Here is a 24,595-nt window from a genome sequence, read left to right on the forward strand (position 1 = left end):
ACTAATAATACTTAAAAATAATGCCAAGAAACTATGAAGAAAAAAACATGAAAACTTTAATCCACTTTTCCTGTATTTTCAATTGTATTTTAATGCACAAGACACATTTTTATTTTTTCATTTTTATATTTATTTTTTCACTCTTTTGCAAATATTTTTATTTTATAAAAAAAAACGTTGTGTGGTTTTTGCTTTACTCAACAAAAATAAAATCTATGAAGAAAAATATTAAATGAACAATTTTAGCTAAATTTTTGGTTTTGTTAAATTGCAAATGTTTTTGTATTTATTTTACTTAAAAAAAAAAAAAAAACACTATCATAGAAATATGAAGAAAAACAAAAAATGTTTCTTGCAAATATTATTTATTTTACTAAACAATAACAAAATGACAAACAAAAGACAAAATACAAATAAACAAACAAAAAGAAAAATGACAAAATTTTTATACATTAATTTTTTTTTTTTTTGCAAACATTTACAGTTTTAGTCTTTGCTTCTATTTTGCTTAAAAAAAAAGATCTAAACAATAGTTTTTGTTTAGAATAATAACCTTGACTGTTTCAAACTTTCACACTTTCTCTTTGCATCTATCTCTCATTCCCTCTGCTGCTGCATTGAGGGAGGGTGATGCTGCAACGCTGAGATATCTGCAGCGCCATGCAGAAATCTGCACACACCAAACACACATCTACACATACATAAATACTCACACATTCTCCATCAAGCACTTATGCAATATAAAACAAGAAAAACAAGCATTTCAGCAGCACGTTTGAGAACATAAACAAACGCACACCAGCAATCTCCATTACACAGGAGACTCACAGTCACTGCTCTCCAAACCACTGCAAGTCAAATAATCATTCCTCAGTTCAATAATGAATCAGCTCGTTTTTATGTCATGTCCACATAAACAAACCCAGCGCGGTACGAGCGACGCTGCCAGAGCACCAGCCTCAAGCGACCAGCAGCATCCCAACATGGACGCCTTTGTTTTGATCGCATTCCCAGTCACCATAAGAAACCATTACCTGCATCTCACCAGAACGCAAACACATGCAGGATTCCAACAAGCCACCAGAGACCCCGACCTCCTTACCATCCTTCACGCTCTCTATTCGCTCCACGGGAAGGATGTTCAGCCACACCTTGGAGAAAAGAAACCCCTCTCCTGCAATCGGCCAGTCGACTACACGACAAAAGCCCCCCTGCAGGCCGCAGGATGAGATGGTGAAGTGGAGGCACGTCAGAGCATAACAAGGCTGACGCTGCATGAGTCTAATGGCGTTCCTTCTGCTTGACAACTCTAGTTGTGTGTGGGGGGGGGGGGGTGTGCACTGCAGTTTGACATCAAGAGAAGGTGTGCATTCTCTCGCGACCAGCATTATTATGCACTATTATTTAGTATTCACACCTTTCGTGCATATTCTGAGACGACGAGGTGTGGCATGTTTTATTTCGGTTGCATCAGCATTGCATCCATGCATCTATATGGAAACTGTACTTCCTCGAAAGCACCGGCATAAACAGTGGTGAAAAGTGCTGATGTGGAGACGGACGGAGTGTTGCCATGGCAACTGAATGTAAAACGGAAAAGGAGGAAAAGTTGACTGGGCATGAGGAGAGGAGAAGAGAGGTCGCCTCACATCCGCAAAAAAAGTGAGAAACACTAAACAGTAAACGTTGCAATAAACGTTAACTGAAATTGATATAAACTGATATATACTAATATCCTTCTATCTATCTATCTATCTATCTATCTATCTATATGTTAACATTTATTGCAAGAAATGAGAATTAGCTAATAAAAAACATTACAATTGCCTCAATCTGGATCCCTCAGAAGCCCAACTTTAAAGCAGAAAAAAAAAAAAACGTTTACAGCCTGGTTCAAAACATTTTTTATTTTTATAATTCATCCGTTTACATTAGATTAAGCCTTAAATTTCTCCATAATTAAGGGTGTGGCCACTTGAGTGACAGGTGGATTGCCGCTGCTGACACTGTCGTCCCGCCTCTTTCCCTTTTTTCCAATTATCCGGGAGTGACTCGCGGTTACTCGCTGCCAAGATGGTGACGGCCAGCTTCGCCCACTTTGAGCTTCAAAAATGCTCTTCAGGACTCTGCAGGTGACGTCACGGACACTACGTCCATGTTTTTATACAGTCTATGCATATAACAAAACAGGTGTTATTTCCCACTATTTCGTAAATTGTCATTTTTCCACTAAACTTATTAAATGTGTCATCTTTAACATCTAATTCTTACATTGTTTCAGTTAATTCAATTAGAATCATAAGAAACTACTGCATCTGAAGTGACATTAGATGCATTTACTTATTTGGTGAAGCTGAGGTGCCATAAATGCATCTGCATTGCAAAATTTCGAATGCACAACGAATCTAAGCAAAGATGTTTTATATATATTTTTAAACCTACAAATAAGAAATGTTGGGAAAAATGCAAAAATAGTTTTAAATATGAAACCAAACCAGTAGGTAGCGGCAAATGACGGCAAATTTAGTCCTTCATTTGACAGATTCGTTCAGTAGTTGGCAACGTCACTTTGTAAAAAACACTTCACGCCTACACATACGCACCGTTTCCAAAAGTTTGAAATTTTAGGCCCCGAAAATGCTGTGTTCATGCAAATGATCTCCCAAAATACATAAAAAGTTTCCCATTTTTTGTTGAAAACGGTGTCATGTAAACACCCCGCTAGATCTATGACAGTAAGGATGATTGACAACACAACTAAAACATTGACGACATTGACAAGAATAATGTTGGAATTGCTTTCAGAGCGATTTCTTTCCAGATGATAAAAATTAAAAAAACACTGACAACCAATCAGAATCCAACAGACTTCAGAGTTCGAGCATTTAAATTGGTAGACGACAAAACTGCAGCATTTACTTACATTAAACAGAACGTTAACGCCCATTGGTGTGTTGACTTGGACACTAATATAGTTATTGTTATAGTTATCATTCTTGTTGTGTATGGGTCTAAAATCCTTTGTCCATGACAGCCAAAGAAAGCAAAGCATGTCTCGGTTTAAAGTGACAGCGATTGTTTTAAAATGACAGACTGCACCTGAACAGCTGCGGACAAACATTGCTGAATGGAGGAAAAAGGAAAGCAAAATGTCTTAATCCGGGTTATTCATTAACTGTATGGATGACATCACTTATTTGGACTCTGTGCCATACACACGCTGATGCGGAGCATTGTTCTGTCTGAGCCTGCATGCATTTGTTAATCATTGTCACAGTGATATCATCTGTTGTGATGATCTGGATTTGTTAAACATGGGCTGATCTTTGTTTTACATTATGGCGCAAGAAGGTTTAGTTTAGTTTTAAATCACAAAAAATAGATCACATTCCAAATCAGTATATATCAAAATATACCAAGTTTTCTCTCTGAGACAATCTATAATCATGTGCGCTCACATAAATCATAGCCATTATAAGATCTCATAAGGTCAGGCTTGCTCTCTCAAACCCTCTTGTTCTCCATCCAGTGTAATTCTCAGCACTGGCACAGCTCTGCAGGGGTCTGTACAGTAATGCACTACTACTACTGTAAGAGTGATGCACACTACTACTGTTAGAGTGATGCACACTACTACTGTAAGAATGATACACTACTACTGTAAAAGTGATGCACTACTACTGTAAGAGTGATGCACAACTACTGTAAGAGTGATGCACTAATGCACACTACTAGTGTAAGAGTGATCCACTACAAATGTAAGAGTGATGCACACTACTACTGTAAAAATGATGCACACTACTACTATAAGAGTGATGCACTACTACTGTAAGAATGATGCACACTACTACTGTAAGAGTGATGCACTAATGCACACTACTACTGTAAGAGTGATGCACTACTACTGTAAGAATGATGCACACTACTACTGTAAGAGTGATGCACTACTACTGTAAGAATGATGCACACTACTACTGTAAGAGTGATGCACTACTACTGTAAGAATGATGCACACTACTACTGTAAGATTGATGCACTAATGCACACTACTACTGTAAGAGTGATGCACTACTACTGTAAGAATGATGCACACTACTACTGTAAGAGTGATGCACTACTACTGTATGAGTGATGCACATTACTACTGTAAGAGTGATGCACTAATGCACACTACTAGTGTAAGAGTGATCCACTACTACTGTAAGAGTGATGCACACTACTACTGTAAGAGTGATGCACTACTACTGTAAGAGTGATGCACTAATGCACACTACTAGTGTAAGAGTGATCCACTACTACTGTAAGAGTGATGCACACTACTACTGTAAGAGTGATGCACTAATGCACACTACTACTGTAAGAGTGATGCACTACTACTGTAAGAATGATGCACACTACTACTGTAAGAGTGATGCACTAATGCACACTACTACTGTAAGAGTGATGCACTACTACTGTAAGAATGATGCACACTACTACTGTAAGAGTGATGCACTACTACTGTAAGAATGATGCACACTACTACTGTAAGAGTGATGCACTACTACTGTAAGAATGATGCACACTACTACTGTAAGAGTGATGCACTAATGCACACTACTACTGTAAGAGTGATGCACTACTACTGTAAGAATGATGCACACTACTACTGTAAGAGTGATGCACTACTACTGTAAGAATGATGCACACTACTACTGTAAGAGTGATGCACTACTACTGTAAGAATGATGCACACTACTACTGTAAGATTGATGCACTAATGCACACTACTACTGTAAGAGTGATGCACTACTACTGTAAGAATGATGCACACTACTACTGTAAGAGTGATGCACTACTACTGTAAGAATGATGCACACTACTACTGTAAGAGTGATGCACTACTACTGTAAGAGTGATGCACTACTACTGTAAGAGTGATGCACATTACTACTGTAAGAGTGATGCACTAATGCACACTACTAGTGTAAGAGTGATCCACTACTACTGTAAGAGTGATGCACACTACTACTGTAAGAGTGATGCACTAATGCACACTACTACTGTAAGAGTGATGCACTACTACTGTAAGAGTGATGCACTACTACTGTAAGAATGATGCACTAATGCACACTACTAGTGTAATAGTGATCCACTACTACTGTAAGAGTGATGCACTAATGCACACTACTACTGTAAGAGTGATGCACTACTACTGTAAGAATGATGCACACTACTACTGTAAGAGTGATGCACTACAACTGTAAGAGTGATGCACTAATGCACACTACTACTGTAAGAGTGATGCACTAATGCACACTACTACTGTAAGAATGATGCACACTACTACTGTAAGAGTGATGCACTAATTCACACTACTACTGTAAGAGTGATGCACTACTACTGTAAGAGTGATGCACTAATGCACACTACTACTGTAAGAGTGATGCACTAATGCACATTACTACTGTAAGAGTGATACACAACTACTGTAAGAGTGATGCACTTAATGCACACTACTAGTGTAAGAGTGATCCACTACTACTGTAAGAGTGATGATCTATCATCATGAAACTATATATGAAATAACAATGCTAATTTATATACTACAGAACGTATAGATTAAAATGCAGTCCATTTATCTATTATTCATAATTAACATATATACATACATACATACATACATACATATACATATATATATATATATATATATATTAATTACTTATTAGAAGATATATAACAATTACTTTATACACTACAATATATTTTAAACACTTAAATGTTAATATTGATTATAATCATTTGAAGATACATTAGTACTAATAACAATAAGTACAACAACATATTATTTTTACTGTCAATAATTAGTGATCAAAATATATAATAACATATGGTATATAGGTTATTGTATATTTTCTAGATTATAATGTCAATATCGATTTTCTTACTATTAATACAAATGTAAAAGTATGTTTACTATTGTTATTTCTTTATTTATATTAATATCAAAAGGTTATATTATTACTCATACCACTAATAGCAACATATTATTGATCAACATATAACTGATTATCAAAATAAACAATATCACGTGCATAAATAAATAAAGAGAGAGTAATGAATGACAATATATTGTTATCAATATAAGTGTTATTGATGTTATTGCTGTTTCATGTAATAGCGCTTCTAAAAAAACAAAAATGAATAAATACGACATTATTACACGGACATCATGTTCATCACATTCACTATATAAACCTAATGCTGGACTATAATAACAAAGCCCCCATACTCATTATCTGTGTGTGTGCATGCTGCAGTGTACAGAAGACATTCAGCACAAGCCTCACTCACATCAGAAGAGACACACTGAATGGTGTGACAGTAACCCTGTAATTATAACGCACGAGCACACTATAAATCACGAGCGATTGATGATCCACTATTCCCCAGTCAGTCAGTGTAAAGATGTTGCGCTCACTCACACAGACGAGACACTCTTCAGTAACACTGCGTCCATCCCAAAACCACAGGCGCTCTTCGCCTCGCGTCAAATGAAGCCATAAGCACGTTCTCAAATATCAGTCCGCCCCTTTCAGCGCCGCGCTCACCTCCGTTTGCCCCGGTCCCGAGTGTCTCTGTCTCAGCTGCGCTCCGACGGGAAGCCATTGTCACTAGTGTGTGCTAATCCTGGGTCTGCGGTCACGTGCGAACAGAACCACCCAAACCTCCTCAGTCCCGCCAGCAAGCGGCCAGATGCGCGACAGTAGATACTGGGCAGTCGGGAAAACAGAAGGTGCGCTTGGGCACTATAAATGAACTAAGGATGAGGTCATGGTCCTGGAGGGGAAAAAATGCAGCTGACGTCACCGCCAGCCAATAAGAGCGCGTGGGTTTTCTGACGTCAGCGCGCTAATCCGCAGATTAAAGGGACACTCACCCTGCGTCCCAGTGTTCATACTATCCATCCTAAATAGTATGTGAGATTAGAATAATAGTGTCTCGAAGCATAGTATGTTGAAAAGGGTATGCCAGACGTCCCCGGATGGTCTACTATTTCAGGTCGATTTTTGAAGTGTGGATCCGTGCACACTAAATATTGCGCACAACGGTCAGAACTACAAACACGAATTAAAAAAGCGTTAAAAACTACAAACATGGCGGATGCGCGCTAGCGACTGTTGAGTAGAGAGGTATGGATAAATTGGTTTGAGTTACTTATAATCAACATTTAACCTGCTAATAATATAGTTAATCTTATCTTTGTTAGGATATTTCATCGACAACAACAATGTGAAAACATCCGTTTGGCCATAACACACTGAAATGCATAATTATGTACAAATAACAATAAAAATATGAGCAGAGTTCTCTATAAAAAAAAAAAAAAAAAACAAGACTGTAAGATTAACGTGCTACTTAATTTCTCTCCAGGTCGGTAGGTAGTTAAATGAAATGAAGTGTGGAGGATGTTAACTGTGAGAAGATGATTGACACGTTTACAGTGACAGGATGCGTGTAATTATGCGAGCGTTAAAGACGCGATTATGTCCCAACGCTTGCCTACTCTTCTAGTACACACTCAAAAGTGTGTACTTTTTTTCCACCAAAACAGTAGGCACGTTGGGACGCAGCATGAGGTTTTTCTTTTTCTTTTAATACTAGACCTATATATAATGAACAAATTAAGATTTTTTGTTGTTTTTTATATTAGTCGGATTCAATAGTCAAATTGGCAAGCATTTTATAGACATGTTTATTGTATTGTTCAAATAGTATTCGCTGTCATATGAACACGAGCGTTCTCTGCTGGTGGAGACAGAGCAGTGACAGGGAAGCTCTGCCAGTGCCATCCAGCGGGGGATCTCATTCACTTTCTGCTGAATATTTCATTACATAATATTTCATTTCTCCACCACAATGTTGTTTCCATCAAATACCCGTCTTTTAAAGAAAGTGTTGCACTTTCTTTCTTTTCTTTTCTTTTCTTTCGATGGACAGAAAGACAATTTTGAAAAAAACTGTACATGTTTTCTACCCACCATGAATGCAATGATGTATAAACCTAAAGAGAAGTATAAAATGATTGATTTCTGAGCAGTCTTTAGAAAGGAAAATAGATTTTACCTTATTTATTTATTTCCATAAAATGAAATGACTCATAGCTCATTTCACATGTTTTTGTGTTTCCTAAGCACACTTTAAAATGTTACTTTCACATTTTTAATGTGTTTTGATTTACATAATTTGACTAACAGCTTAATTGGAAATGGTCCATATAATATATCAAGCTTACTGTATGTCTGCACAATAAATATTAAAACAGTTTAAAATCTTTACATTTTCTTAATGTATTATTTGCTAAAATGTTAAACTAAAATGTCATTGTTTAACATTTAATAATTAATATTGTGGGCATGGATTTTCATGTAAGATGGGTATGAAACAAGAGCAAAATAATAAAATCTTAAAGACATCTATTAAGGAGCAAAATATATATATTCCCTACCGTACAAAAGTTTTAGATTGGTAAGGTTTTTTAAATATTAAAATAATAATAATAATAATTTCTGCTCACCAAGGCACAGTAAAAACAGTTAATTTTATATATATATATATATATATATATATATATATATATATATATATATATATTTTTTTTTTTTTTTTTTTTTTTTTTGTTTTGTTTTGTTTTGTTTTACAATTTAAAATAAGTGTTCTCTATGTGAATATAATTTAAAAGTTTTTGTGTGTGTGTGTGTGTGTGTGTGTGTGTGTGTGTGTGTGTGTGACTCAAAGCTGGATTTTCAGCATGATAACTCCAGTCTTCAGTGTCACATGATCTTCAGAAATCATTCTAAAATACTGATTTGCTGCTCAAGAAACATTTCTGATTATCATCAGTGTTGGAGACAGTTGTGTCCAGTTTTTCTAATGAAAACTGATATTTTAAATTGAAATAATCTTTTCCTATATTACTCTTTTTGCTGTATTTTGGATCAAATAAATGCAACCTTGGTGAGCAGAAGAGACATAAACGGTAAAAAATTCCACCAATCGAACACTTTTTAACAGCAGTGTACGTGACGTGTAGTGTACATTATAAATAGAACAACTGTAGATAAAAATGGAAGCAAGTATTGTATTGCATTAAGTTGCATATCATGCAAAATACACTGTCCCCTGCAGGTCAAGGTTACTGTGTTTCACTGTTGTAAGAGAGAAGCATTGTATGCTCGGGAAAGTAATACTGTAGGCTATAATGAATTAACCAAGCAATAATGAATAAACCAAGTAGAATATATGACTGACTCTTATTAAAAATGGTGGAAAGTTGTGTGGGAATCAGTCGGGCAGTTGGCATTTGTCAAAAATGTGTAAACGCTCTCAATAACCTGACTTTTCTCACAAGGACACTGACAGTGGTATTCAGGCAGAGAAAACTAAGTAAATATATAGTTAATGATCTAAAGAAAGGCCGATATTCAGCGGCCTTCAGGAACTGATCCTTCTCGCATTCCTACACCGGAGCTGAAGCATTTAAAGAATTCAATCAAAACATATCTACACGTCCCCGTTTCAGAAGATTGTTTGCACATATCTACCAATAAAGATGGCCGTTAAAGATTGAAATAACACCTAAAACAAAGGGAATAAAGCAAGAATGTTCTTCTCTTTACAAAAGCCAGGTTATTCTCTTTCTCTTGAATATGTACCACACTGAATCCATTCTTGTGGTTAATGGATTATTATTAGTGGTGATTGTTTAACTTTGGGGATGCTCACATAGAAAGTGTTGTTGCATTTATAAACGAAATACACTTTCCACACAGTGTATGGTCACAATTATACTACGTCTTTATTTGGTGCTAGTCCTATACTTCTGGGGGCCCCTCTCGGTACGTTCATAAAAAACCCAACTGAGCCAGATCCTGTTGACAAACAACAGTGAGTTGAAACAGTCAGTAATACAATTTAAAAGAAGAAGAAGAAGAAAATTTCAAAATGTTGGATAAACATAACAGAAAAAAGGCTGACATTAACAATTTAGTGCACTACAAAGAATGACTTACTATACAGAAATTGATTAAAGTTTCTTCTTTTGCTTTTTTAACCACACAATTCACAGTAGCCACTGAATTCCATTGTATGGAAGGAAGTAAAATGGCTACCGTCATCTGTTTGGTGACCAACCTTTAAAAAAATGTCTTCTTATTGTGTTGAACAGAATAAATAGCTTCAAACAGGTTGAAGCTGAGTAAATGGTGGCAGTATTTTCATTTTTGGGTGAACTATCATTTTAAATGAACATGAAATGAAATGTTTATTAGGCTGCTGTCACTTTAAGACTGAATGCACAGATCCAGTATTTTTCTGTTTATGTTCATTACTTACTCTTTATGTTCACTTATGACATAGTAAGCTGAATTTATGTAAAAAAAATCACCCATTTTGATGTATTTTTGTATATTCGTCTATTTCGCGCCATCTCAAATCGCACACACAAAAAGCTACCTGGAGAACAGTCTCTATTTCACAACTATTTCAGTCATGCTTTTTTCCTTTTCTTTTTCTTTTTTTAGTATTACACACACCTGGCAGGAGACTGTACAGTACGTAATATTACTATATTTAACTAATTTGGATGTTACGTAGGAAAAGTGACAGTGCACTGCTTTAAGAAAAAAAAAAAAAAAGCATGCGGAATGGTGTTTTCTTTATCGTTTGAAGCCAAGATAACAAATAAACCTAAAATTGTATTAATCACACAGCCATTAATCGCATAGTCATTGAATCATCTTTGAGAGAAAAGGGGCCCCCCTGGTGGTATGGAGGCCTGATGCATCTTGCATACTTTGTGTATAGGGAAGACACTGATTAGTAATAAAGTGTGCTTTAGGAATAAAGCTGACGTTAGTTTACTATCGGGAATTTGTTGCATCAAGCTGTATCCAGCATAGACAGCATCACTTATTATAAAGGGATCTTTAGGTCACAGCACGAAAATACTATAACAATTATATCTTGACATAGTTTATATTAAAAATATTCTATTAATGCAGTACCGGTAATGATGAACATCATTACACACAGTTCAGCATTAATTTACAACAGAAGAAAAGAAAAAGCTAAATTTAATATCAATAATTTTTTTTGTCTTACATAGCATAACAAAACTTGATAAGTACAATGGCAATTTCTATATATATATATATTATTTTATGAACTGTGGGTAATTGAAGGGCACGAAGGATACACATGATGCATGTTTCAAAACAGGACGAATGAAGGCTATGAAATGAAGACTCCCTACGAAGAATCCTTTAAAGTTAGATGTCCTTTGCTAGCATTGATGACGTAGCAGATAGTCCAAGATAGTCCTACAAGGATGCGTCCTTCAGTTTGAGGAGCACCCATTGTCTGTAGATCTTAGTCAGGGTGGTGCCATATTTAGTACAGTGTGTTTGATGGACTGCACTGTTGCACTGTTAACAAGGGTCAGCTGATCAAACATAAACACAAAAACAAAAAAAAAGTTTTGAAAATGAAGTGTTGTAGCACCTTTATACAGTATGTGCCAGTTCATCCTCGATAAAGAGATAGTTCACCCAAAAATTTAAATTTGATGTTTTTTCAATTCAATTCAATTCAAGTTTATTTGTATAGCGCTTTTTACAAAACAAATCGTTACAAAGCAACTTTACAGAAAATTATGTTTCTACAATATTTAGTAGTAGCTAGTTGTTTGTGCACATTTGACAGGATTTTAGAAAAAAAAATAAAAAATACAAGACGTAGTCAGCTAGACGATGACGATTCAGTCACACATTTAGCAATAATTGTTAGTTCTGTTTGTTGATTCAGGGTTAGCATCATCTGGGGTCCTCTGAGGGGTCAGCATCATCTCTTCTCAGGTTTTCTGGATCCAGACTGGAGCTTGTTTAAATCCTAGTCACATCCCGTGGCGAAACATAGAAACAAAATAGAGACATCATTAGCATAGCTGCTGATCCAACAAAGTAACATTAGTTTAACCCAAGCTAATGAATAAAAATGCACCTTTGATCAGATGCAACTACACTCACAATTAAAAAGATACATTATTCGAATGCTTGGCGAAAGAGATGTGTTTTTAATCTAGATTTAAACAGAGAGAGTGTGTCTGAACCCCGAACATTATCAGGAAGGCTATTCCAGAGTTTGGGAGCCAAATGTGAGAAAGCTCTACCTCCTTTAGAGGACTTCGCTATCCTAGGAACTACCAAAAGTCCAGCGTTTTGTGACCTTAGGGAGCATGATGGGTTGTAACGTGGTAGAAGGCTAGTTAGGTACGCAGGAGCTAAACCATTTAGGGCCTTATAGGTAAGTAATGATAATTTGTAACTGATACGGAACTTAATAGGTAGCCAGTGCAGAGACTGTAAAATTGGGGTAATATGATCATATTTTCTTGACCTGGTAAGCACTCTGCTGCTGCATTTTGGACTACCTGTAGCTTGTTTATTGACGAAGCAGGACAACCACCTAGAAGTGCGTTACAATAGTCCAGTCTAGAGGTCATGAATGCATGAACTAGCTTTTCTGCATCAGAAACAGATAACATGTTTCGTAGCTTGGCAATGTTTCTAAGATGGAAGAATGCAGTTTTTGTAACATTGGAAATATGATTTTCAAAAGACAAATTGCTGTCTAATGTAACACCCAGATTTCTGACTGTAGAGGAAGTAACAGTACATCCGTCTAGTTGCAGATTGTAATCTACAAGATTCTGTGTAGTGTTTTTTGGTCCAATAATTAGTATCTCTGTTTTATCTGAATTTAATTGGAGAAAATTATTTGTCATTCAATCTTTTACATTTTTAACACACTCTGTTAGCTTAGATAATTGGGAAGTTTAATCTGGTCTCGTTGAGATATATAGCTGAGTATCATCAGCATAACAGTGGAAGCTAATTCCGTATTTTCTAATAATATTACCAAGGGGCAACATGTATATTGAAAATAGAAGGGGACCTAGGACAGATCCTTGTGGCACTTCATATTTTACTGATGATAAATGAGATGACTCCCCATTTAAGTATACAAAATGGTAGCGATCGGACAGGTAGGATCTAAACCATCTTAGAGCCTGCCCTTGAATACCTGTATAGTTTTGAAATCTATCTATGAGTATGTCATGATCTATGGTGTCGAACGCAGCACTAAGATCAAGTAAGACTAGAAATGAGATGCAGCCTTGATCTGACGCAAGGAGCAGGTCATTTGTAATTTTAACAAGTGCAGTTTCTGTGCTATGGTGGGGCCTAAAATCTCATGATTCTGCCCTCGTGTCCTTGATTTTTCCCTAGTCTTGAGGCAGGATCATGACAGACCCGTGTTTTGTGTACAAGCACATGGCCTTGTCTTTGGGCCATGTGCTTTTGTTGTCTCGTTTCCTTGCCCCGCCCCCTTGTTATCCTAGTCTTGCCGTGATTGCCCCATCTGTGTCACCTGTCGTGTCTTAATTGTTCCCCTATTTAGATCTCCTAGTGTGCTCTGTCTTTCGTCGGTTCATTGTTCATCATTTGTGATTGTTCCACTTATATGTTGCTACCTGTCAGCCTCGTGAGAGAGTTAATCCTTGTCATCCCTGAAGAAGTCTTTGTAATACCGTGAGTGTTTGTTTATAGTTAGTATTTAGAGTCTTTGTTTGTCTCGTCAGCCCAGTCCTGTTTGGTTATTTAGTCTTCACCCTAGCTGTTGTTTTCCCCCTCGTGTGTTTTGTTTTCCCCTTTTTGTACTAAATAAATCCTGTGTGTTGTGATCCCTGTCTGCACTTGAGTTCCTCGCTTGCCAACCCTGACATAAAACCTAACTGAAATTCTTCATACAGATCATTTTTATGCAGGAATGTGCTTAATTGAGCAGACACAACTTTTTCTAAAATTTTAGACATAAATGGGAGATTTTAAATGGGCCTATAATTTGCCAGTACACTAGTATCTAGTTTTGGTTTCTTAATAAGAGGCTTGATAACCGCCAGCTTGAATGGTTTTGGGACGTGACCTAAAGATAACGACGAGTTAATGATATTGAGAAGCGGTTCTTCGGCTACAGGTAACAACTCTTTCAGTAATTTAGTGGGTACAGTATCTAATAAACATGTTGTTGGTTTAGATACAGTGATAAGTTTATTTAGCTCTTCCTCTCCTATGGTTGTAAAGCACTGCAGTTTATCTTTGGATGTGATGGATGAAACTGAAGTGTTATATGATGTAGAATCTACATTCGCTATTGTATTTCTAATGTTATCTATTTTATCAGTGAAGAAATTCATAAAGTCAATACTATTTAACGTTGGTGGAATATTTGAATCAGGTGGCGTTTGGTAATTTGTTAACTTAGCCACTGTGCTAAATAAAAACCTTGGATTGTTTTGGTTATTTTCAATGAGTTTGTGGATATGCTCTGCCCTAGCAGTTTTTAGAGTCTGTCTATAGCTGGACATACTGTTTTTCCATGCAATTCTAAAAACTAAGTTAGTTTTTTTCCATTTGCGTTCAAGACTACGAGTTACTTTCTTGAGAGAGTGAGTATTACTGTTATACCATGGTACAGTATGTTTTTCTCTAACTTTTTTCAATTTGATCGGGGCAACAGCTTCTAATGTATTAGAGGAAATGGTGCCCATGTTGTCAGTAATTTCGTCTAATTCATGTGTATTTTTGGGTACACATAGCAGTTGAGATAGATCAGGCAGGTTATTTGTGAATCTTTCTTTGGTGGCTGGAACAATAGTTCTGCCCAGACGGTATCGCTGCGACATATAGTTAATATCAGTTATACGCAGCATGCACGATACAAGGAAATGGTCTGTAATATCATCACTTTGAGGTACAATATCTATAGCAGTAAGATCGATTCCATGCGATATAATTAAATCTAGTGTATGATTAAAATGATGAGTGGGCCCAGTGACATTTTGCTTGACTCCAAAAGAGTTTATTAGGTCAGTAAACGCAAGTCCTAATGTATCATTTGCATTGTCAACGTGAATATTAAAATCTCCCATGATTGGCGCCTTATCAACTGTAACTAGCAGGTCTGAGAGGAAATCTGCAAATTCTTTTAGGAATTCTGTATACGGCCCTGGTGGTCTATACACAGTAGCCAGAGCAAGAGATACATTAGATTTCTTTTGCATGTCTGACAGAGTAACATTTAGCAGAAGTATTTCAAAAGAGTTAAACCTGTATCCTGTTTTCTTAGTATCACTATATATTGTTGCAACACCCCCGCCACGACCAGTCTGACGGGGCTTATGCTTATAACAGTAGTTTGGTGGAGTAGACTCATTTAGACCAAAATAATCATTTGGTTTTCGCTAGGTTTCAGTCAAGCAGAGTAAATCAAAACTATTATCTGTGATCATTTCATTTACAATAACTGCTTTTGGTGTGAGTGATCTAATATTTATGAGCCCAAACTTTAAAAATAGTTTTTGTTCATTTACTTTACATTTTTCTGGTTTAATTACGATAAGATTCTTTCTAGATCCTATATTATATTTATATTTTGACCTCACTATTCGGGGAACAGACACAGTCTTGATAGTTTTTACAGCGCAAGTACTTTTAGCATTTAAGCGGGTGGAACAAAACTCATCATAATGGTTATTTGAGAATTGTCTTACTAGTCACATGGAGAGTGTCCTGGAGATGTTGTCAGAGAGAAGCTCCGCTCCGATTTTGCTGGGGTGTAATCCATCAGCGCGAAACAGCCTAGGACGCTCCCAGAAAAGATTCCAGTTATTAACAAATAGCAGTTTCTGTTCTTTACACCATGACAACAACCATTCTTTAAAGCAAAAAGTCTACTGAACCTTTCGTGTCCTCGTCGATAGTGTGGTCCTGACACGATGATCTGCTGACCCTCAGGGAATCCAAGATGAAGGTGGTCAGTTTCTTGCACAGACCTATCACTTTGTGTTTTTACACATGTGTGTATCATCACGAGCTGCAGGGTTTAGTTTGGTTTTGTTTGTTTTTTGTTTTTTTTGTATGTTTTAGCGATGATTCCCATCCACTTACATTATAGGACTTACAGACTGCAAAGGTTTCAGTTAAATATCTTGATTGTGTTCTACTGAAGAAACAAAGTCACCTACATCTTGGATGCCCTGGGGGTCAGCAGATAAACATTAAAATTTTCATTTTGGGTGAACTATCCCTTTAAACGCAATACAGTGTCTAGTTTGATCTGCAGTGATGGGTAGATTCCTTGCAAATTGTAATTTGTTACTGATTCCAAATTACATGACAAAAATTGTAGTTAGTAACGTAATCCATTCCATTACACATTTTAGATAATATAATCAGACTACTTTTTGTTAAGTTTTAGATCAATTTTTGACCCAACTCATTAAATTTGAGCACTTCTTAAAATGAAAATGTTTTCTATAAATCCATTGGTCAAATGCTGTCACAATTGTCAGTAAATGCAACTAATTTGATTACAAGTATTTTTTTAATTTAATTTAATCTAATTACAATACTTTGCTATTTTTGTAATGATTATATAATCCAGATTACATGTAATCAGTTACTACACTGCCCAAGTATTTTGATCATTTCACATTGCCATGCAGATTTCATGAAGGTTTCGAGCTGGTTTCTATGCTGCTCAAAAGAAACAGCTTGGTTTGTATTTAAATAAGAATTTCACATTTCTCGTTCTGTCAAGAAAAACTGAACCAAGAGAGGCGAGTTTATGATATGATCTGTATGTTTGTGCTGTAGGTTTCTTTGTTTACGTGAAGCCAACTCAGAAAAGAGAGCAGAGGGACTGGTTTTAATTGAAGCTGATAATGACCTCCTTGAGAGGAACCACCCAGACCCAGGAGACACGGGACAGTGACAGGGTCTGTAGGCATCTCCCTTCAGCCCTCCACAGAGGACTCTGAAAGCCATATCATACAATCATCATAGTAAACACTGAATCTCCAAGAACAGCTTCAGAACTTCTAAATAATTGCGAGCAAACATGGTAATTTCTCTCTTGGGCATTGCGCAAGTATCATTAGTACTATTTTCATCTCAGATTTAAGTAAACGCTCAGAATGGGGCTCTAGGAATCAACAGGAAGAGAAAGATTACAATGGTGAATAACAATGAAATGAGTGTATAGGGTTGGGCAGAGGAGTTTAGTATATGCCTAATAGAGTAAATATTTTACCACCACACAAAAATGTACATATTCTCAATTAATATATTAATAATTAGATGAGGATATAACTTTCATTATAAGGAATTGAAGGGAAAAAACAATATATAGAGTATATTATATTTTTAAGTTTATTTATGACACATAACTTGTTTGCATTTATATTCATTTTAGACTTATTATATGAAATTATATGTAGCCTATTATAATAATCTGTAATATATTATGAAAAACATATGTCAAAGTCTTTGTTTTTAATATGCATTTAGTAATGAATATCATTTTACAAAGTTCGGGATCATTCATATTTTGTACTGTTTGTAAAGAAGTCTCTTTTGGTTACCAAGACTGCATTTATTTGATCAAAAATACAGTAAAAAAAACTGTAATATTGTCAAATGATCTTACAATTGGTTTTCTCCATTAATATACTTTAAAATGTAATTAATTCCCGAGATTTTCTGTCACGATCGGTGTTACAGGAAACGAGGAGAGAGAACCAATTGCAGGTAAGTCGTTTATTTAGGGATAATCCAAAGGGGTAAACAGTCCAGGCAGGGGTCAAAACCAAACATAATCCAAATAACATAAACAAGACACGATCACAAAGCAAGGCAAGGCAAGAGTTAACGGACATGAATAACACTCAGACATTAAACAGGGACTCCGTCACACAGACTAAGACAGACTGGGTATAAATAGACAGAAGAATAATGAGGAAACAGGAGACAGGTGGGGAACAATCAATTACACAACAAGGAGGAAGGTGACCAAATAAGGGAACAGGAAGTGATCTGGTGACTGACACCGTGAGAAAGGAGGACATCTAGTGGAACCCCAGGGAACACAACCCAGACACTGTGACAGTACGGGGGGTACTGTCACAGTGTCTGGGTTGTGTTCCCCCCCCTCCGCCAGAGTCCCCCAGGGCGGAGTGGATGACCACCACGTCCTCGTGGTCGCCGCCAGAGTCCCCCAGGGCGGAGCGGATGACAACCACTTCCTCGTGGTCGACGTCTGAGTCCCCCAGGGGGGAGCAGATGACCACCACGTCCACATGGTCGCCGCCAGAGTCCTCCAGGGCGTAGCAGATGACCACCACGTCCTCGTGGTTGACGTTGGAGTCCCCCAGGGCGGAGCAGATGACCAACACACCCCCGTGGTTGAGACCGGAGTCCCCCAGGACGGGGCAGCAGACCACCCAGTGACTTGACTTGGCTCTGGAGGGTCATCGGTGACTGGCCCTGGCTCTGGAGCGTCCACAAACACCTGACTCGACTCCGGAGAGTCCACTGTAATCTGACTCGACTCCGGAGAGTCCACCGGAACCTGACTCAACTCCGGAGAGTCCACCGGAACTTGACGCGACTCCGAAGAGTCCATCGGTTCCTGACTCGACTCCGGAGAGTCCACGGGAACATGACTCGACTCTGGAGAGTTCACGGGAACATGACTCAACTCTGGAGAGTTCACGGGAACATGACTCGACTCCGGAGAGTTCACGGGAACATGACTCGACTCCGGAGAGTCTACCAGAACCTGACTCGACTCCAAAGAGTCCACCGGAACCTGACTCGACTCCGAAGAATCCACCGGTACCTGACTCGACTCAGGAGAGTCCACGAGAATATGACTCGACTCTGGAGAGTTCAAGGGAACATGTCTCGACTATGGAGAGTTCACCGGAACCTGACTTGACTCCGGAGAGTCCACGGGAATCTGACTCGACTCTGGAGAGTTCACGGGAACCTGACTAGACTCTAGACTGTCTATGGAGACCTGAGGTGCCTCGGCTTCGGGCACTGCCTCTGGAACGGTCTCGGGCAGGCCTCTGTCACGGCATCAGGAGAGGCCTCGGGCACTGCATCGGGAACGGCCTCGGACACCGCCTCGGCATCGGGCACCAGCCTGCTGTGGCGCTGGGCTGACATTTATCTTGTGCGGTGGTGCTGGATTGGCGGCCATCTTGGTTTGGGACGCTGGCTCAGCGTCTTTGACGTGAACAGTCTTGGGAGCTTCTAGGATCTGTGATAGCATGGAAAAATACTCTAAGAATGAGTCAGCGGCCCTCTTGAACGTCGGCGCTGAGCTGGTGGCCATCTGGTGGCCATCTGGTACTGTGGTGTAAGGCTGGTTTCCATCTTGCCTCGTGGTGTGGGGTTGGTGGCCATGCACCGCAGCGGCGCTGGGTTGGCGGCCATCTTGGGTTGTGGCGCTGTGCTGGCGTCCACTCTGCCTCTTGGCTCTAATCTAGCGGCCATCATGGGCAGTGGCGCCACCATGGCGGGCGTGCGCCTCTTCTCACCTCTCCGTCCACCATAGTCAGATGGTGGCTCTGACTCATTCCACAGGAGCCCTGGGTCAAGGGGAGGCCATGGTTGAGAGCGATGCTGAATCTCCTCTCGACCACTCTCTCCTCTGCGACCTCCTCTGGTCCCCCGGAAAATCACCCCCGGACAGACACCATGAGAAAGGAGGACATCTAGTGGAACCCCAGGGAACACAACCCAGACACTGTGACATTTTCAGCATTATTGCTCCAGTCACTTTAGAGCCAATGATACTTTTTTTTTTTTTTAATTCTATATATATAGAATCTGTATAATAATTTTAAAAAGATTAGAATTTATTTAAAATAGAACTCTTTTGGAACAATATTTTGTTGTCAGTTTTATTTATTTATTCATTTTGTAAGAATTTTTATTCAGCTAGAATATGATAAACGTATAAACTATATATATATATATATATATATATATATATATATATATATATATATATATATATATATACATACTTAAAACTGATAAAAAGTAGCTTATCGCAATTTCCAATAAATAAGCTGGACAACCAATTTTTCCAACATTCTGATATTAAATCAGCATATTAATTGATTTCTGAAGGATCTTATATAGCCTTTATTTAATGTCATGTTTGGACGTATGCCTATATATATATAGCTGTTCGTGTTTTGTGTGGGAGTTATGCAAATCTTCACCAGAATTGCCTGCTGTGAGGAAAGCAGAAGTGAAGAACGGGGCAAATAAAAGGAAGTTTCAATCCCCTAAAATATTAAACGACAGTTACAGAAAAGCTTTGTAAGCCCCGTATTTTATAGCATATCGTCCAAACATCAGTGTAAATAATTTCCGTTAGGCTATTACTGAACTAATAGCTAATACAAGCAAGTGAGACTTTGTAAAGTAGGCTACTGACTGTACATCTCGCAGTGTCCCACTGGATACTATCCCAACTGTTTCCCACACTCCCATAAGTTTGGGCTCTGGCCTGTTTAAAATAGTGAACATTATAACTTCCTGGGGGCGGAATGCGGTCATTATTTCTGGCAATGTTTAAAGCGACGAGCTTCCGTTCAGCAGAGGGGGAACATTAACACTGCTAATACTACTCTGCAGTCAGCAGTCCGTCAGCTCCACCTCCCGCGAGAGAGAGTTCACACCTCTCGCATCACTGCTCGGTCAAGTTCAAGAGAAGTCACAGAAGTCACAGAAGTCGAGAAAACTCACCTTGAAGATGGTCTGAAGACCGGCTGCTCTGGAATACACGCTCCGTGAGTCAAGATGGGACGTGTCTCTGTCAAAACCGTTTGGAAAGGCACGGCGCTTCTGATATTTGTCATGCTTCAGGTAAGAGAAGTTTTTTTTTGTTTTGTTTTTTGCATAGCCTTAATATATATTAGTATAATGTATGTTCGTTTAGCTAAAACACAAGTTCACGCGAGCACTTGCGGGTGTTAACTGTTAACATATTAACATATTAGCTAAAGTAACTTATATGTTGTTGGTTAAAAGTCATGGGTTGTTCTTCTCACTGTGTTCAATTAAAAAATCTTGAAACTTTTCCTTTTTCTCCCAAATGTTTTTTGTGTTTCACTAACCAGTTATTTCCATCCATCTTCCGTCAATGGTAACCAAATTAGTTTATCTACACTTACCATGGTTAGTAAAACTGTGGTTAAACATAGTTACTGCGCTTTTAGCCTCCTACAATAAACCAAGAATAATTTTTGTAAAGGTTGAGACAACAAAACACTAGAATGTAGAAATGACACTGCACATCAACAGTTGAAGAAGTTTGTTTTGGTCAGTGGTTATGATAAGGCTACCTTTATACTGAAGTCAGACAGAATAAGTTTGGTTGGTTGCTTATTCCAAGGCAATACAAATAAAGGTTTGATATTTTGGATGTTATTGCAAAATTTGATTCATTAAGCCTATATATTTATCTGATTGATTTGTCTGGTTATGTAGAGTGGTCCGAAACAGGCGATAAAAAGTATAAATAGCATTGCATTTCATAAATTATAAAGTTGAAAAGTCACCAAAAGGTTTCTAAAGGACAAGCAAATTCAGTGTTCGAAATGAATCGTTTTTGGACACTTATCAGCTGTTAGTGGATCGTGTCAGTTTCATAAAGAGCAAGATTGCAAAAGCTGTCAGAGACGCGGTATACTTATTCCCCCTAAAAGAAGCATCTTGTATGTACATATTAATACATAAAGTGTGCATATTAGTAGAAAAAGTACCACTCAAGTGACAGGTTTTGTGTTTATATATATTGGTACAGTATAATGAATCACATATTTATACTTTTTTAACTGTGCTTTAAGTGTCTGAATAGCTAAAGTACTTTTTTATCTCTCTCTTTTTACTTTATAGACAAAAAAACTTTTATTAGTGCCGATGCAAACAAATTATGAACAGAATAAATACAACGCATATTCTTCAAACACATAACCACATATACAGATACAGTTTTGTATATTGCTTTGCATATCACATTTTTGTCATTCCAAGCTATTTCTTTCTGGCGAGGGAGCTTGAAAAAGGACACAAAAGCACATCAGAAGCATATTTTTTTTTAATTCTAGCAATCTAAAGCCATACGATAAGCTTTGTTTGATGAACAGACTCAAATTTGCATCGAGTCGAGTTTAGCGAGTTAAGAAAAAACATTCCAAGTCTTAAACAAAACGACTTAAACAAATGTATTAAAAAGATTTAGCCTTAAAAAAGTGATGCATTTGATAACATAATCCTCTCATGTTTCCCTCGTATTTCTCACATGGACAATAAAATTATAGGATGGCCAAATTATACAAGTAAATGACAGTTTTTTGGTGAAAACTACTACTCTGTGAAAAAGAAGCTTTAATTTTATTAAATGGGCACTTGTAGTGTACTTCACATTTAAAAATAAAAGACTACTTACTAAATTAAACTTAAGTGTACTTAAAGAGAGTTCACTTTCATGTTTCTTAACACACTTAAGTACACTTTTAAAACATGCATTTTTTTTTTATAAATGTCAAATTTGTATTTAAGTACACTTAAACCATTAAGTTTTTCATGATATTTTGTCAATTATACATTTATTTTGGACTACTAGAGCACATGTAAAGATCTTGCTATTCATTTGAACTGCTTCAGGTTTTTTTTTTTCTCTCACAAGTCCGAGAAACTTTCAGTTGTCAGAAACATGTCAGAATTGTGAAACATATATTTGCAGTTGCAAGAAAATTTTCTCCCTTTTTTTATCAGAACTGGTCTTTATAACTCACAGTTGTGAGTTTATATTTCACAATACTGAAAAAGAAATCCATCAAAATTTTTAGATTTATTTTTTTATTCATTGGCAGAAACAGGCTTCCATACATCAGGCAGTAAACTTTAATCATATTTCAAAGACAATAGAATAATTATGGAATTACATAAAGATGTACTTAAGTCCTACTTAAGTTAAAAAACCTTTTCTTATGTTCATCTATTTGCATTGAATATAAATGTAAATAAATACATTACCGAAAGCATTGCATTCAGTTCACACTTAAGTAGATTAATTCAAAGCATTTTATTTCCATATTAAGTGCTCTTTTGCTGAAGTGTGCATCTTTTTCACAAGGGTTCCCAAAGGTTTTCTTAGACTATGATCTGTTGTATGATTTTGCCAGATCTGAATGGAAAGTAGGTGGAATTACTTGGAACAAATGCAAATGTGCTTGTTGCATGTTGTTTATAGAGGCTGAGAGCAGATGATCTGAGCTTTCTGAATCACTGTATCAACTAACTTGACAGTTTTCCAGTTTCTGATAAATTACAATTGTAGGCCATACAATGTTTATTATGACTGCTGCAACATAATTGTCGGCTCGTAGCCAATGATAACAAATTATGTAGCCGGTTACTGAACATATTTTAAGGGTTATGGTCCACCTCTGTCCTGAGAGTTAAACAATAAGGTCTTGAAAAGAACAGAAATTGGCCTTGTGATCGTATCAAAGTGTGAACCTGAGTCTCAGGCCAGACAGTCTGGGGTCGCGGTGCTGGAAAGCCCAGTCTTAAGGAGTTTACTTCATTCTTTTCCTGTTATTCTCAGCACTCGATCGCTTCGGCCGCCCCGTTCTCTCGACACACAGGAAGTTGTACTGCTTTCAGGCCTGCTGTTTTGGCCAATGAGTTCAGCACAACAACAGTGTCCTAGAAGGCCAGGAATATATTTACCAATCACACCAGAAATGCAGCAGCAGCAGCAGCTTTGAGTGGGCCTGATAGTTTAGATAGTTTCTCATCATGAGTTGGCTCTGATTGTGGCTAAATTGTCATTTTAAGTAACGATAATTCAGTATCTCTTAGGCTTGTTTGCTCAGAACAAGGTTTTTTTTTTTTTCATTCACTAAACAGATAATGTGCCAATTTCTTAACTTTTTATTTGTTCCTTGCATAAAGATATTGTTTGACTATTTTTAATATTTTTATTTTATTTTTGGATGTTTTTAAATCTCACATGAAAGCACTTTTGGTATAATGTTGATTACCACAAAATTCTTTTTTCTTTCTTTCTTTCTTTCTTTCTTTCTTTCTTTCTTTCTTTCTTTCTTTCTTTCTTTCTTTCTTTCTTTCTGTAAAAAAACATAAAAAAACTGTTTCAAGAGTGTTGAGACAAGATGTGAACAATTTGTTTAATAATAAAATTATAATAATAATAAAATTAAATAAAAATACAATATATATATGAATATAATAAAATACATGATAAATACATTTAATCTGAAAATAATAATAATAATAATGTATTATAAATAAAAGTTTCAATTTCAAAAGTTTCAATATTTTAAAGACAAGCTGTGAACAATTTTTAATAAATATAAATAAGTATAAAAAAATAATAATAATTATATTAATATACTATATATAATGTTATAATATAAAATTAAATTAAATAAATTTAATGTATGCATTTAGCAGACGCTTTTATCCAAAGTGACTTACAGTGCATTCAGGCTATCAATTTTCCCGGGGAATCGAACCCACAACCTTGCGCTTGACAACACTCTATAATAATTATAATAATAATAATAATAATAATGATAATAATAATAATAATAATAATA

The 24,595-nt window shown here is 36.9% G+C and overlaps 2 protein-coding genes across 10 annotated transcripts in view; one reads left to right on the forward strand and one right to left on the reverse strand.

Moving 5' to 3' along the window:
• Nucleotides 1-6,819, reverse strand: part of LOC113043575 (dual specificity protein phosphatase 8-like) — a 45,121-nt gene extending 38,302 nt beyond the window's left edge. The window contains exon 1 of one of the 3 annotated variants that reach the window (XM_026203043.1): nucleotides 6,594-6,819. The gene's annotated coding sequence lies outside the window, so the exon portion shown is untranslated. Of the gene's footprint in view, nucleotides 1-1,102; nucleotides 1,208-6,467 lie in introns of those variants that run through there. The other 2 variants (XM_026203044.1, XM_026203045.1) reach the window with 2 other exon arrangements.
• Nucleotides 6,820-20,137: 13,318 nt separating this feature from the next.
• The window catches only part of LOC113043576 (receptor-type tyrosine-protein phosphatase eta), a 236,704-nt gene continuing 232,246 nt past the window's right edge, over nucleotides 20,138-24,595 (forward strand). For 3 of the 7 annotated variants that reach the window (XM_026203048.1, XM_026203051.1, XM_026203049.1), the window contains exon 1: nucleotides 20,138-20,831. In XM_026203048.1, coding sequence (XP_026058833.1) covers nucleotides 20,766-20,831 — 66 coding nt within the window. In that variant the 5' untranslated portion in view covers nucleotides 20,138-20,765. The remainder of the gene's footprint in view (nucleotides 20,832-24,595) is intronic. The other 4 variants (XM_026203052.1, XM_026203050.1, XM_026203055.1 and 1 more) reach the window with 2 other exon arrangements.

Source organism: Carassius auratus, chromosome 25, assembly GCF_003368295.1.
Source record: "Carassius auratus strain Wakin chromosome 25, ASM336829v1, whole genome shotgun sequence".
Taxonomy (NCBI): domain Eukaryota; kingdom Metazoa; phylum Chordata; class Actinopteri; order Cypriniformes; family Cyprinidae; genus Carassius; species Carassius auratus.